Source organism: Aspergillus brunneoviolaceus (genome assembly GCF_003184695.1).
Source record: "Aspergillus brunneoviolaceus CBS 621.78 unplaced genomic scaffold BO95scaffold_48, whole genome shotgun sequence".
Taxonomy (NCBI): Eukaryota; Fungi; Ascomycota; class Eurotiomycetes; order Eurotiales; family Aspergillaceae; genus Aspergillus; species Aspergillus brunneoviolaceus.
In genome coordinates this window covers 142,924-157,845 of record NW_020290778.1, presented here as the reverse complement: position 1 = coordinate 157,845, position 14,922 = coordinate 142,924, and the positions used below count along the sequence as shown (strand labels likewise).

At 52.0% G+C, this 14,922-nt stretch overlaps 3 protein-coding genes across 3 annotated transcripts; 1 reads left to right on the top strand and 2 right to left on the bottom strand.

The window, feature by feature from the left end:
* Nucleotides 1–761: 761 nt before the first annotated feature.
* On the bottom strand, nucleotides 762–1,925 carry BO95DRAFT_417417 (acetate uptake transporter family protein; the record flags this gene model as incomplete). Its single annotated transcript, XM_025584412.1, has 3 exons — nucleotides 762–1,255; nucleotides 1,316–1,484; nucleotides 1,543–1,925. 3 exons carry the CDS (start codon nucleotides 1,923–1,925, stop codon nucleotides 935–937), a joined length of 873 nt encoding a protein of 290 aa, XP_025440546.1. The 3' UTR covers nucleotides 762–934.
* A 9,450-nt stretch (nucleotides 1,926–11,375) lies between these two features.
* BO95DRAFT_465363 (putative MFS transporter) lies at nucleotides 11,376–13,113 on the top strand (the record flags this gene model as incomplete). The annotated part of the gene is made up of 5 exons (XM_025589136.1): nucleotides 11,376–11,586; nucleotides 11,642–11,803; nucleotides 11,848–12,039; nucleotides 12,089–13,044; nucleotides 13,102–13,113. 5 exons carry the CDS (start codon nucleotides 11,376–11,378, stop codon nucleotides 13,111–13,113), a joined length of 1,533 nt encoding a protein of 510 aa, XP_025440545.1.
* A 68-nt stretch (nucleotides 13,114–13,181) lies between these two features.
* BO95DRAFT_474786 (alkene reductase) lies at nucleotides 13,182–14,463 on the bottom strand. Its single transcript, XM_025589814.1, has one exon. The coding sequence runs from the start codon at nucleotides 14,422–14,424 to the stop codon at nucleotides 13,291–13,293; it is 1,134 nt and encodes a 377-aa protein (XP_025440544.1). The 5' UTR covers nucleotides 14,425–14,463; the 3' UTR covers nucleotides 13,182–13,290.
* Between the last annotated feature and the right edge of the window lie 459 nt (nucleotides 14,464–14,922).

The following is a 14,922-nucleotide window of genomic DNA, read 5'->3' as shown; positions in this document are numbered from 1 at the left end:
GTCGTCGTCGCTCTTCAATGGGCTTCGCTCCCTGCCTACCTACCTACTTACCTTACTTTCTCGTGGTGGGTCTAGTAAAAGTATAGGGGGCTGTGGTTACGGCCATCTGGACTTGGACTGATTATTCAACGAACTGACTGACTAATCGGTTCACAACTTACCGACTGTGCTACACTTGTGCAGTTGCTGTCTGGAGGCTGGATGGGGCCGCTTGAAGCAGGCAGGCAGGCATCATACCTAGTCATGCCAGAAAGCTTAAGCTTAGTGGAGGCTCGGCCCGGCCTGCGCGGTGATCGCCCGAACTATCACCTGTCACCGCAGTGCTCCGCCCACTCGTCGAGTCGTCGCGACGAACAACGCACCGCGATTTGACTGCTACGCCGCGATGAGGGTACGCCACTTGTCTCGGCGTTGAGATGATGGAGCATTCCCTTTGCCGGACAACACTTTCAACAACCTACCGCAAGCTCGATCTATAATATTTCGCCGAGTCAAGCGTATGTTGAATGTCATTTGCCGCAAGCAGACTCGCTGACACGCATGATACGGATGAATGCAGGTAATGCTTGCTGCAGTAAGTCAGACACCCTGCACCAATTCAACTACTTGCTAAAATCACTTCCATCATAGTCATTCGAATCATTCATTGAGCAACTGTGCATATCAAAAACAAAACTCCAAATCATCGTCCACGACAGCGGACTGCCTCATTATTACCCGATCGGTTATTTCCATATCCAGTTGGAATCAACAACAGTGACAAAAAACAATTAATGTATCGGACAACAACCCGGTGCGAAGGCCGACACTGCGAACCATTCGCTAAACAGGACGGTCCTACATGAATGGGTATCAGAATTATAACAATGGCATGTTCATCGGAACATAGCGAGGCCGCTTGCAGGGCCTGGGACTATACGAGCACTGCACCCCCTTAGACCGTCTCGCGAGCAGTCTTCTGGCGAGAACGAGCGGTCGGAGACCACGGGAAGTGGGCGACAGGGATGATGAAGAAGCTGTTGCTGCTGTCGGCAATACCCGCCAGGGCGTTGTACCAAGCAGCGAAAGCAGCCAGGAAGCCGAAGAAGCCACCGGCCTTGATGACAGGGGTGTTGACCTCGTTGGTATCGTTGCGCTGCAGGTATCCAATACCCAGGAGCAAGAAGGTCAAGTCCAAGAAGAAGAACAGCAGGAAGAATGCAACGGTCGAGCGCAGGGTGCAGAACAGCATGATGGTGGTGAAGATGAACCAGCCCTGTGGAACAGCAGTCAGCACGAGGTTCGCGGTTTGCGACAGGTTTTCTGCGGCACTTACCATGAGGAAGAGACCCATCGAGTTGTAAAACATCGGAGCACCGCCAGCCGATTCAATCGCAGACTCGATGTCGAATCCACCGGGAGTCAAAATGATCGCGAAGGAGATCCAGAAACCACCATAAGAAGACAGAGCAGTGGCACCGAAAGTGTTTCCAACCGCCATTTCCCTAAATGCAGTGTGAGCGAGGACGATTCAAGATGAGATGATACGGGAATGCAACATACCACATGCCAGCAAGCAGCTGAACGAGACCACCATATCCAAAAGCCAGGCCGACGACGATGTTGGGCGCGGAGATACCCCGGGTTCCCATGTTGACTGCGCTCAGGACGAAAGTGGTGAGGGCGAAAGCGCAGAGACCCAGAGGAGCCGGGTTGGCGAACTTGCGACCTTCGACCGACTTGTATAGACCAGGCTGGAACTCTCCTCCGAAGGGACGCAAGTTGGCCTCGGCGGTGTTGACGTGAGCCATCGGACCATAGCCGAAGCGCGCAGCAGCTCTAGCCGTCTCCTCCGCAGTCATCTCGTGCCTGAGGGGAGCAGTTCCGTTGCTCTCGGTCTCGGGACCGATGTCCTTCTCCAAGGTAGGGTTTTGCTCGACCGACATATTGATTGATTGATTGAACCAAAATCTATGGTTTATACAGGTATAAGGGGGTATCAATTGATCTCGAGGAGAAAATCAAGATAGCTCAGCTGGCTGAGAGGTGGAGGAAGAGTATTATAGATGAAACAGGTGAGGGGAGGGGGAGGGGGAAAGGAAATATATGAAGCCACACAGCACTGCTGGACAGATGAACAAGAAGATCTCTTGGGAAGGTCTGAGACCGTGCAAGAGAAAAAGAGGAATAAATAACAGCAATGAGAGGGGAAGATGAGAGGGGGAGAGGCGAAATAAGAAGGGCCTCGGGGGAATTGGAACGAGGCGTGGTGCTTGGATGGACGGACGGGCGCGACACCACGGACGAGCGAAGGTTGCAGGGGAGGAGCCAGGGAGAGGAAGGACCGTTCGTTAGCAAAGTTTAGCTTGGGTAAGTGGACTCTTTCCCTTTGGTGTGATTATTTTTTTTTTTGATTTTTTGGTTGATTTTATTTTTTCTGTTTTTGATCTTTGGGGAAAGACCTCGAAGGGGGAGGACAGCCAGTCTCTTTTTCGAGGGGGAGCAAGTCTCACCGTTGAATTTTAGGCAGTGTGTGACTGTGATTATTATGATTTTAATAATATTATTATTACGGTAGTATTATTACTACAACGAGTCAATGACCCATCATGCTTTGCTCGTGATGGAAGGCCGGGGTGGAGCGAGCCAAATTAGTGTTGGTCTTCTAAAACGATGTGCAGGAATCCACCTGACGGGCCACTCCCGTATGTCGCTTTTGTCGCTTTGCCTAAACCGACGGACTGACTCTAGGGAATGTGTGGTGTGGTTGCTACAGGTGCTCGACAGAGTGACCAGATTCGTCAATTGAAACCGGTGACAGTCAATTCAAAATCTATCAACTGCAGGGCAGCAAGCGGGGGAATTGGGGATTGGGGTCTGGGGTCTGGGGGAAGGAAGAAGGACCGCTGGCTCGTCTCAACAGAAACCCAATGCAGGGTCAGGATGAAGGGGAAAATTTAGGCTTCCATTCGTCCAGGTTGAGAGAGAGAAAGAGCGCAGGCAAAAAAACAAAAAAAAAAAAGGTTGGAAGGGATTTTCCCAACCTTACAGCTCTAATACCGATTGACTTTTCATGCCTGGGGAAACCAAGCCTGGAGGCGTGGGTGGAGCCCTAAGAAGCGCCCGAGGTCCGGAGATTGCACCAATCACCACCCCAAACTCAGGGCCACCGGCATGGCCATTGGCAGGCGGCCTCCTCCCCGCCGGATGACATTAAGATGACATGACTGGTACGGTATTGTAACGGATAGACGGACGCACCGGAGATATCTCCAGTTGTCCCAGTTGCTCCAGTTGCATGCCATCTTTTTGTCTACCTACCAATCTTTCCCTCCTCTCTCAGCCCGCCCATGGGGTCTGGAGAAGTCCCAGATTCCCGCTCGATGCGGAATGCGGAGTGCTTCTGACTTTGGTGATCAGGACACAATTAGCGGCCTTTGTTTGGAAGGTTTTCCCTCTCTGGAGAAGTCCCCAAAAGTCAGACACATCTGATGGGGATGGATGGTCGCCCAAATGTCCACCAATTTATGCCTCAATCTAAATTCCTGCTATTAGTCTACTTTGTGTACTGTACTACGTTAGACTCCGACGGGCGGCTAGGACCCTGGAAAAGAAACCACTTACGCACGCAAAAAAGTCCACTTATTAATAATCTACTTTCTTTAACTAGTTCGTACTGAGCAGTTAAGCAGACCATCCTCCCGGAAGCTGCACAGCTTGACAATATTGCCGAGTGGTGACACTGGTGAGTGCGCTGATATCCCTTCACCCTCAAATTGATCCCACCAGATCCTAAGACTCGTTCGTCCCTTGGGTCCTTCGGATGGGGCTGATGGGGTTTTAACCATGGCATTTCTCAATCCAAGGTACCAACCAGGTTACTTCCATCAACGCGAAGATTTGGTCCATAATTGCGACGGTGGTGGCGGGCAAGGGTTTCCCGAACCAGAACTTTTTGGTGTGTCCCTTCCGTCCGAACAGGCAAGATGGTACCCGTTATGCACTTCACAGTCGCAGCTGGAGACAAAGATCTTGTGCCGGAAAATCTTGCAACTATTGTTAAGTTACTGTACAGTTCACTGCAGTTTTGTACCTGCGCTTGAACCGCCCCGGGTCCGGCGCGCCCCCTCTCGCCCACAGGCTAAAATGCTGGCTAATGCGGTTAATTGGGTCCCTTCCCTTGCTAATGGCTAGGCTAGGTAGCTATGGACCGCGGCGAAGGATGCAGGCTTCAGACTTAAGACCAAGAGAGACTGAGTGGTGGTGCTGCAACTGCGGCGGGGCCTTTTTTTTGGGCCACTACGGTACGGATACTCTCGGTGACTTTAACTGCTACTGTCTTAGCCGGTCGAGTGTCAAGTTTTCTGGTAGGTTGCTACTGTTTGCTAGACTGTCAATTTCTTGTGTGTGCTAGAGCTGCAGTGGTGGATCGGCTCCCCGAACCATACATACCACGTCGACTGCAGTCTACGGAGACTAGGTACCGTACTTCCCGAGTCTTGAGACCGAGAGGGCTTGCTTGGTTTGGGTCTAGATATGGCGGGGGCGAAAGGGAACCCAGTTAGTGTACTGGAGTAGATTTCGATGTAGGCACTTTGGTGCATAGTTAGGGGATGGTGGGTTTAGTTTAATCATCCTTTTCGTGTGCCTGGCATAACTTGTGTATGATTGTCGATAGAGGACGTACTCCGTAGCGTAGCTAAGTTATATGGCGGTAGATCGCATGCAGTCCGTTGCTTTACATAGGACGTGCGGGTATGAGTTAGTTAGCTAGCTTATGAGTCTGTGTAAGGGTTGTATTTCAGAGTAAAGTCGGATCGTCTCTGCCAGCTGTCGCAGCGAGGTCGATCGGTTGACCAAGAGAGTTAGTTTGCGGTCGTCCGCCAACTTTACACTTTACTAATCAAACTACAACCCAGAAACGCTCAAGTCTGTCTTTCTGGGTGGACAGTGGACAGTACTCCGTACAGTAAGATCAACATCAGAACTTAAGAGGCTTGGCAGCTTAGCAAGCAGCTCTACTGCGTTGGAATGAAAGCTCCGGGCGTGAAGTTACTGTACAGTACATAGTAGGTCTCACCAGTGCACCATCGGCTCCAGAAGGGAGATTTCCCCGTTAGACTAAAACACCACCCGAAGGCAAGACTAGTGTATCGGGGTCCCATCCGATAATTTTTTTTTCTGGTGTTGTTGTTCCATTGACAATGGTAAGTGTTTAGGGTGCAGACACAGACAGTCTTACCTTTGACTAATGACTATATGTTTCTCCCACGGAGACTCGAATCATCCACCACCTTAATTAACTTTTTTTTGGTGGTGTGTTCGTTTCCGTCGTACTTGTCTCGAGTGGTGAGTGCTTGCGGCAAGGAAAAGGAACCTTGAACCGGGTCGAGACTCCACTCTCGGCGACCGTTTCTGCCGCGCTCGTCGACTTTTGTCCCTCTTTGGTCAAAACTTATTAGAGAGTAGCACGCGGGCGGGCGGGTTCGGCGGGCTCATCGTGTTCCAGTTGCCGGCCACCACCACCACCACCACCACCAGAAACGCCGCCAGCTCATTAATTTTGATTGTTATAATCAATCGGCAGGCGGCAGGCGGCAGTCGCAGAATCAGGACTAAGACCCCCTTTTCTATCCCTTCAATTCACTGTCAGAGCAGCATGGCGTGCGGAAGTCCAAACAAGCTCAGACAGACCGGAGGCCCGCTCGGGGATCGCAATCCACACCGCAGGCTGTGGCCATTGCTCGGTCGGTCATCAAGGAACTGTCCAGGTAGATGTTGATGGTCGTGTCAGTGTATGGAGTGAGATCTCTTTTGCGATCGCTATACCTAGTAGTAGCCACCCACTACAGAATGATAGTCCAATCAGTGATCCACCCTTCACAATCCCAAGTACAAATACTGCACAAGTAGTTGCTGAGGACTTCAAAGCAGTTAGGAGGTCTGCACCTGCCAGCGTCCGTCCGTCAGCTGTCCCAAACGAAAGACACCAAAGGGTGCGAAATCAACAATAGCATGGCTACATGCATAAAATAGCATCAGTAACAAATTACCCTTAATTTGCTTTCTGGTGTCCTTATACCGGTAGTATTGCCTGATAATTAGGCTGCGCAACAAAGCTAGCATGCACATTCTTCCCCCCCTCGGTTCTTTTACTGACAGCCGTGTGCTCGATCATATCAACACGAGGGTTTCTTTTCCCGCGGGAAGAATAATACGCCCGCCCGGCGTATCCATGCCTGGCCTACTATACAGTTACCTCCTGAGCATATTCGGCGGCATATTTGTTACCTGAGCAACATTCAGTCGAGTCGCAGGCATGCCCTTCGCTTACCTTGCGAACCTCGAGCCTTACAATAAACATTGGGAATTGTCTTCATCGTTTTCAGAATAGAAAGTGTCAGCAGCGCTGTCCACCTTAACTAGTTTTTTTCTTTTTCGTTTTATCGCATTATGAAAAATTGTCTAGACTTCTAGACTTCTAGACTCCTGCTAACTCTAGCTCCTCGGTTGAATTCCCCCCCCCCCCCCCCTCCAAACAAGGACTGTACGGTTGTACCTGGTACCTACCGCACCATTCGCAAACCCTGCGGTAGCAATACGCCACGGAAGTAACTAGTACCTAGGTCAACACCTCTAGCTACGCTGACCAGCCAAGTAGCCAGCCAAGTAGCGAGCCAAGTGGGCAGAGTACAAAGGCACCCTCCTCCCGTCCCACCACTAGATTCGCAAGAAAACCCGGCTCTGACTCCGGAAATATGAGCCAATCTCTGTTGGTCACTTGGTGCGAGTCCGAGTCCACCTGCACACTTTTTCTTTGGAGTAGACTGACTACGTACTCGGGTATTTCTCCGGGTCGAGATCGCGTGGACCGATCGATGCATGCATGCTGCCAAGAGAAGAGAAGAGGGTCTCTTTGCTATTTCCATCTCCCCCGTGCGAGGATTACGGCGTCCCTTGCTTGGGTTTTGGTGCTTCGCGAGGTAGGTACGGTGCGGCTCGCTTTTTCCAGGTTGTGAAAATTATCAGCGAGTTGGGATCTGGGAGGGAGGATTATGAGGGAAAGCTCGGTCGGGAGGAGGATGCTCAGCTACTGAGTGAGGTACCCCGTACAGTACTAAATTAGCTAAGATACAGTGGTGGTGCTGTGTTGTCTACACTGTGGATATACAGTACAACCAGTGTAAATGGTTGGTGGCCGAGGTGGAGTCGAACTGCGGCTGTGGATGCGGCGCTGGCTGGAGCTGGCGCTTTGATGCCAGTGCCACTACTTACTAAACTGAAGTCTCATAACATACTAATTCAGCAATGTTCATTTGATGCACTCCGTCGTTCGGAGCCGTCCGCCACGGAAGGTGGGAATTTCCACGGAACCGGAGATTGAGGACTAGACTTACATTTGAAGGGTGCAGTGAAAGCTAGACTCGGACTGTAAGCTAGGCAGCTAGCGAGCTGGTCTCCGTACCGTACTTCCCGTGCGATCCCTACCCGGTAATAATCGATGAGCAGGGTTTCTGCGCCTACTGTTTTGACAGTTGTCTTGGATATTGATTAGGGGTTCACTTTCGGGTGGTCTGGCTCAAGGGTGAGATTCGCAATTCGATTAGATTAAATAGTTTTCCACTCCGAGGTGCGTACATGGATAGGTATACTGTTATGGGAAGGTAAGTTGACTACTAGGTAGGTGGGTAAGGGTCTTTTGCTTCACTCATAGGTTGGTTGTTGAGCTAGATGTTGCTCGCTTGGTCTATACACCTACATTCTAACGTACGTACTCATAGACAACATTGTCCTTTCAAGTGACTACTGCCTACCACCAATCAGAAAGTACCGTATAGTACTGATGGAAGGCTCACAGGCAGGGGAGCCCAACCCATGCACGACAGCATAGCATTATTACTCACAACCACAACCTGCAAATGCAAGTAATGCCACCAGTCATGTGCAGATACGAAGTATACCTACGGAGTAGTACAGTGCAATCCCCTCGTTTTCTTAAACCCCTAATCTCCCGGGCATAAGACCCCATCTCACCCCAGAGGATAAGTTAGAGATTGCATTTTCATAATCTACACACAGACCGTATACCACAAGTACAATGCCTATAATACATGTCCACTTCTTATAGCATTACCCCATAATTTCCCACCTGTGGGGGGTGCAAATCCAAAGAACTGGTCAGCTCTTTACCCCGCATTAACAGGATGCGGAGTATGCCTACGTACACGTACGTACTGCTTCTGAGGGAAAGTGGAGTGGAGAAAGCAACACCACGTGAGGATATACGAGTCCCTTTTGCTTTTGCTTTTTTTTTTTTCCTTTGGGTTGGAGAAATGGACCCCAATTCCACAAGTCGGGGAATTGCCGCGGGATCCGTGTGGCTGACGGGATGGGGGGTCATTTCATTGCTATTGTGGATGTACTGTACATACAGTTCCGAATTGGTTGTTTAGAGGAATGGTGTATTGACGTAGATCTTCACGAGCAAAATACCTAATCTGTTGACCTACGTAAGTTGAAGGAGAGCACGGAGCACGGCGGAATGTCCATATACCTGTCTGGGGAAGATATGAGTTCCGAATGATGGATGGGTATGGGTATTGTTGGGGTAGGGTCGGTTGGGGCAGATCTGCGGCTGTCATGATTGCCAGCACTAAGTTACATGGACTGCATCCAGAGTATGCAAACGGACTGGCTATCGGTATCGGTGCGGGCCTGTTCGTCTGTCGTTGCGCTGAGGGGCGGGATCTACTTTTTTTTTACTCATGTACTGTACTGGGTTCGAGATACATCATCCAAAAACAGGTCACGGGGTGAGGGGGATCGACGCCCGGGGGTCAGAAAAAAAAGACATTCTTTCAATCTGATAGCTGATGACTTAGCGAGAACCGTATCCGCCCATTGTCCAGTATCTAAACTCAAGTCTCTTACTGGATTGAGTTTCCGTAGCCGAGAGAGCGGGACTAGTGGCCTTGATTCAGACCGCGTACGGATCTGCTCGGACGATGGAAATCGTCTGACTCCTTCTCACCAACAGACCCAGCAACTTGGGATATGGTACGATACTCGCTTCCGGGACCAAGAGTTCCATGTGTCCGGTTCCCCATCAACCTGATACGGACCGAACCCCGGGACTCGGGGAGGACCTGGAGTTCTGGGGCTGCGGCTGGGGGAATCTACCCCGCCACAAGGGAAGCTCGGCGTAGGCATCCATGGGTCGTGAATGAGACAACGACTGACAAGATGACGAAGATGGGATGTTTGACCTCGGGTCGGCGGAGCGGAGATAGCAACACATAGAGCTTTCCCTCGGGGTTTGGCCTTGAAATTCTGGTGGTGATTATCTTGGTGCTCTTCCAGAGACGAATCGAACGTAAGCCAAGACTGGAGCAGACTGCAGCTCGGGCTCCACTATCGCCCGGCATGAGCGAAAACCTTCTTGTCCGTATTTTTCTTTCGCGATACCATCTGGAAGGCTTCGCCACCATCAACCCATTCCCAGCCAGAGACAAGGATTCCGACGGGTGCCTTGCATGTTCGATGCCACTGGCTGGAGATGTGGTTCCAGAAGTTCTAGCGAAGGCCTCCTAGTTCAATAGTGCCTGCGCCAAAAGGATAAAAATGTTCTTGTGCCCAGAGTACCAAGATAAGCCAGATAACCAATTTTGGCTTTGGATCTTAGGTTTAGAGCCCGCTTGAAAATGTCCACCTCTTGCGATGATGCAATTGTGTGATGGGTTTCTAGGCTTGCCTGACTCCAGTCTTTCACTGCTAGGATGAATGGCTTCATGTGTTCCTATTTTTTGGACCGAGAGTTTTTCTTGTGGTGGGGGTGCTTCTTCATACAGACAATTGGAAGTGCATATCACCGATGTCGGGTTGGTTCTCGGAGAAGCGGATGGTGGCGGACAGAAAGAAGAAAAGGAAGGAAAACAGAACTCCGTCCTAGCGGAGTGAAAAGAATCGTCTTCACTCGCCTCCAAAAAAGCCTGCGGTTCGCATGAGAAGCGCGAACTCAGATGAGAACCCGCCGACTCCATAGTTCATGCAGCAAGCCAGTAGTAGCATGCATGGGCAGCGTGATTCGAGCTCTAGTCAACCCATGTGCTCTGTAGATCCTCGCCTCTTGTCCCCCTCCGACGCGTGTGGAGGGTCTGAAGCGCTATCGCGCGATGCCAACTTGGATGCTGCTCAGCAACAACATGGGCGAGCTAGACTGACTTGTGAGTAGCCGCGAGCTTGTTGCCGAGTTCCCAAGCCGTCATTCGTGAAGATCGCCGGGTGGGTTGGTGTGTGGTGGGGTGGAAGATCTGCAGTATACGGAAGAAGCGGTCTGTCGAAGGATTCAAGGAACGATGTCGTCTGGGATCGAACTTGTTCGTGCGCATTGATTCTTTTTTCTTTTTCCCCCTTCGATAGTTTGTGAGCCAAGGTGGTAGTACGGGCTCACCGACTATGTTGATGGTTCAAGAGATGGTTTGGAGGTCACAGGAAGTTATCAGTCCGAGAGATGCAAGGTACTGCCTGGCCTTGCCTGTTTGGGAAGCTTGGTCTGGCCTCAGCTGGATGGTCGGTCAGTCAGTCAGTCAGTCAGTCAGTCATGTGAAAGATGAATATCACGGGATCTCTTATTGCAGTGACAACTTCATCTACAACTTCATCTCACCATTACACAACCACCTTCATTGGCTCGTCGTTGGCTTCCATCTTCAAGCTTCTCACTCATCCACGCCGTAGAAACCCTGACGCTCCGAATATTGACCCGTCCAGACATGCGTCTGTTGTTCACAAGTTTCAAATCTAGACATTGGAGACTTATCTCTCAATGCCGCAAGACTATCTCCATGGCACATCGGCATATCTGTCAAGATGCCATCTGCTCAGTTGCTCACTGATAACACGCAAGAGACATAGACACTAATGCAGCACAACACAGCCCCTCGTGCGGGGTTGATAAGTGACATCGGCTCTTGATATGCCGTGGTGACATCCCTCCATACCACCTTCTACTCTGGGGCATATTGGCGAGCTGATGCAGCTGTCAATGCATATCATGTGCTATCAATCTTGACTCATCATGACCTTTTACTTACCTCGAGTGGTGCTTTGCCTCAAGTGGAAGGTGTTGAGAACTACATGTCCAACAATGGGGGTTATCTCTGCCAAATCGCCGTCGCTTGATGGGAGCATGGCACTGCTACTTACTATGCCACCAGCGATATGAGTACATGCTGAGAAATGCTTCAGGAGCTTCAGCTTTACGTGCTATCGTCCTTGGCTTGATAAGGACAGACGGTTGAGAGGACAGACTGCTATAAAAGCAGCAAGATGAGCAATCCCTACGCTGATAACAACATCGTTCCTGCAGCTCGTCGAAAGCACTGACCTTCATCAAGATGGACGCTGAGAAGTCAATCGTCACTACGGCAAAGAATGACAGCCACATTGCTTCCCGTCAAGCTGATGCAGCATTGGAGTATCTCCAAACAGGAGAAGTAGCGACGTTCTCCGAGGTAGAAGAGAGACAGCTTGTTCGGAAGATCGACCGCATGATTGTGCCTCTCATGTGGGCGATCTATTTCCTTCAATACCAAGATAAGATCCTAAGTCAGTCTCAGCTTGTCATGTCACCACTGTAACTGTTGCCTGACCGAGCGACTAGTCAACTATGCGTCGGTGATGGGCCTGCTGGATGACACGGGGATGCGGACGGATCAGTTCCCCCACTTGGCATTGGTATTCTACGCGTCATACCTTTTCTTCGAACTTCCGACCGGGTATCTGATGCAGCGTCTGCCAACGGCGAAGTACTTGGGACTGAACGGTAGGTAGCGCGGCTTGAGTTGCGAACCATGCTGATTAGCCCAGTCACACTCTGGGGTCTGTTGACCACTCTGAATTGCGTTGCAAAGAATTTCGCCGGGCTTGTTGTTCTCCGCGTGCTTCTGGGATGCTTTGAGAGCGCTGTAGCACCCGCGTATGACCTCCTCAACGTTGGAACCTACCGAGCTAACGATACTAGTCTGATATTGATCACTTCGATGTGGTATCGCAGAAATGGTAGAGAGTTCGGTCATTCTTGGGTCCACATGTACTAATCGAGTCCTAGAACAACCAAAACGTATGGGCCTGTGGTACTTGGGAACAGGCACAGCAACGATTGTCGGAGCCTTGGTTGCGTACGGTCTGCTCTTCTACACGACCGATGAGTTCTACTCATGGCAGATCATGTTCCTGATCTTCGGACTGTTGACCATCGCTGTTGGGGTCACAGTCATTGTCATCTTCCCCGACAACCCTATGACCTCCCGACTTAGCCACGAGGAGAAGATTATGGCCATCGAGCGCCTCCGCGAGAACCGCACCGGCATTGAGAACAAGAAGTTCAAGTGGAACCAGTTCCTCGAGGTATTCACTGATCCGCAAGCCTACCTGATCGCTATCATCGTTTCAGCGAGCAACATCAGCAACGCCGCCATCAGCAGCTTCTCTGCGCTGATCATCAAGAACTTTGGCTTCACCACCAAGGAGACCGAGTTACTCACCATTCCCGGTGGCGTGGTCAGCGTAATCAGTATCCTTGCAGGAACACACCTGGCCGGGCGCTTCGACCAGCGATGTCTTTGCGTTCTGGGCATTCTGGGCTGCGGTCTTCTAGGCGGCTGTCTGATGGCCTTTGCACCGAGTGACAACAAAGGCGCGATGCTGGCGGGCAACTACTTAAACAACTGCGTCGGATCCGCCCTGCCCCTGATGTACTCGATCGCGGGAGCCAATGTGGCCGGGCATACCAAGAAGGTGACGATGAACGCGATCGTGCTCATGTCGTTCTGTCTCGGAAATATCCTGGGTCCGTTGTCCTTCGGCACGCAGGACGAGCCGGAGTACATGCCCGCCAAGGTCGCCATTGTGGCTACCGTCTCGGTGGCGATCATGTTCACGGGGCTTCTCAAGTGCTATTACATCTGCGAGAACCGCCGCAGGGAGAAGAATGGCCGCAGTGAGCAACATCAGGAAAACCCCGAATTTCTCGACTTGACCGACAGGGAGAATCTTGAGTTCAGGGTGAGTTCTTCACTACCCCGGGAAGTCACTTGCATCAATCAACTGATATGCAATTAGTACAAGCATTAAAAAAAGTCTACCAGCATGTAAGACGTTCTGGGAAATCCATGAGACATGGAATGTGAGTGATATTACATCAAGTGGACGAGCAAGTCTATGCGATCTATGCTATGCAAAACATCCTGCCAACGCCTAGTAGAACCAAGAAAACGCTATATGTACAATGCATCACACCCGCACCAAACTCTAAGCAGCAACCTTAGCGACATTGGCAGCCTTGAACTCCTCGCTGTACTCATAGTCGTTGTAACCCTTGGGATCCTTGGGGAGATAGAAGACCTCGCGCTGGTAGGGGCGGAGGGGGATGCCGCGCTGGATCTTGAAGGGCAGCTCGGGGTTGGCGGTCCATGGGCGGCCAATGCCGACGACGACATCATAGTCCTTGTAGTCGACGTCAACGGCCTTCTTGGCCGACTCGGCATCAAACCCGCCGGCCGTGATGACGGGGCCGGCATGGCCGTAGGCGCGGAAGAAGAAATCCAGGCTATCGTCGTTGCCGCTCTCGCCCTCGGTGTTGCCCTGGATGCGCGGCTCGACGACATGGACGTAGCTCAGTTTGAACGCGGCGGTCTTCTCGGCGAGATAGCTGAACTGGGGCTTGGGGTCCTGCATGCGCATGCCCTGGAAGGTGCTGAAGGGCGAGTAGCGGATGGCGGTGCGCTCGGCGCCGACGGCCTCGACGACGGCCTGGATCACCTCGAGCGCGAAGCGCGCGCGGTTCTCCACGCTGCCGCCCCAGGCGTCGGTGCGCTGGTTGGCCGTGTCCTGGTTGAACTGGTCGATCAGGTACCCGTTGGCGCCGTGGATCTCGACGCCGTCGAAGCCCGCCGCGATGGCGTTCTTGGCCGCCTGCGCGTAGTCCCCGATGAAGGCGTGGATCTCAGCCTCGGTCAGCGCCCGCGGCGTCGGCGCCTCCGGCCCCGCCGCGATGGCGCTCGCCGACACCACCTCGTCGACCTCCCCCTGCGTGTCCTCCTTCAGCGCGGCCGGGTCGGCCACGCGGCCCAGCGCCCACAGCTGCATGTAGATGTACGAGCCGCGCGCGTGCACCGCGTCCGTCACCTTCCGCCACTGCGCGATCTGCGCCTCCGTGTAGATGCCGGGCACGTTGCGGTAGCTGCCGGCGCGCGGCGAGATCAGGGTCGCTTCGGTGATCAGCAGCGTGCCGGGGACTGCGGCGCGCTGGGCGTAGTGCTCGGCCACCATGTCCATGGGCACGTGGGCGTCGTCGGCGCGGAACCGCGTCATCGGGGCCATGGCCAGCCGGTGGGCGAGGTGCATGTTGCCCACCTGGAGGGGTTGGAAGAGTTTCGTGGTCATTTTTGTTGGTGGTGGGAGGGGAAAAGTATAGTATGGAAGTCAGTGTTGCAACAATGCAATTCGCAATTCGCAATCGAACTTTTCTTTTATTCGGAGAAAAAGAACCCAGAATCAGAGAACGAAGGAAGACCCCAACACCTTTATACCGTTCGTTTCCTCAATCAATCCCAGAATTAGGAATATGGAATCTTCCATGGGGGTGAGGGAACAGTGCCGTGGAAGTGGGGCCCAGTGCCCGTGTCCCACATGTTGATTTCCAAGCATCGATGGGGCTTCAAAACTTCTCCTCAAACCTTCGACAGTTGTTGCCCCCCCTTGCCCCTTGCCCTTGACCCTGGCTGGAACTCTGGTGCTCGTCTCGGGACATAGAGCCCCTTCTATGGTAAGTTAGTTAAGTTAGTGAGCGTGATTACTAAGTCTGATGAACTAGTTGGTTCGTGATTATGTAGATAGTGGTGTAACTATCCAAAATACGCATAGGTCACCATTAACTTAAAC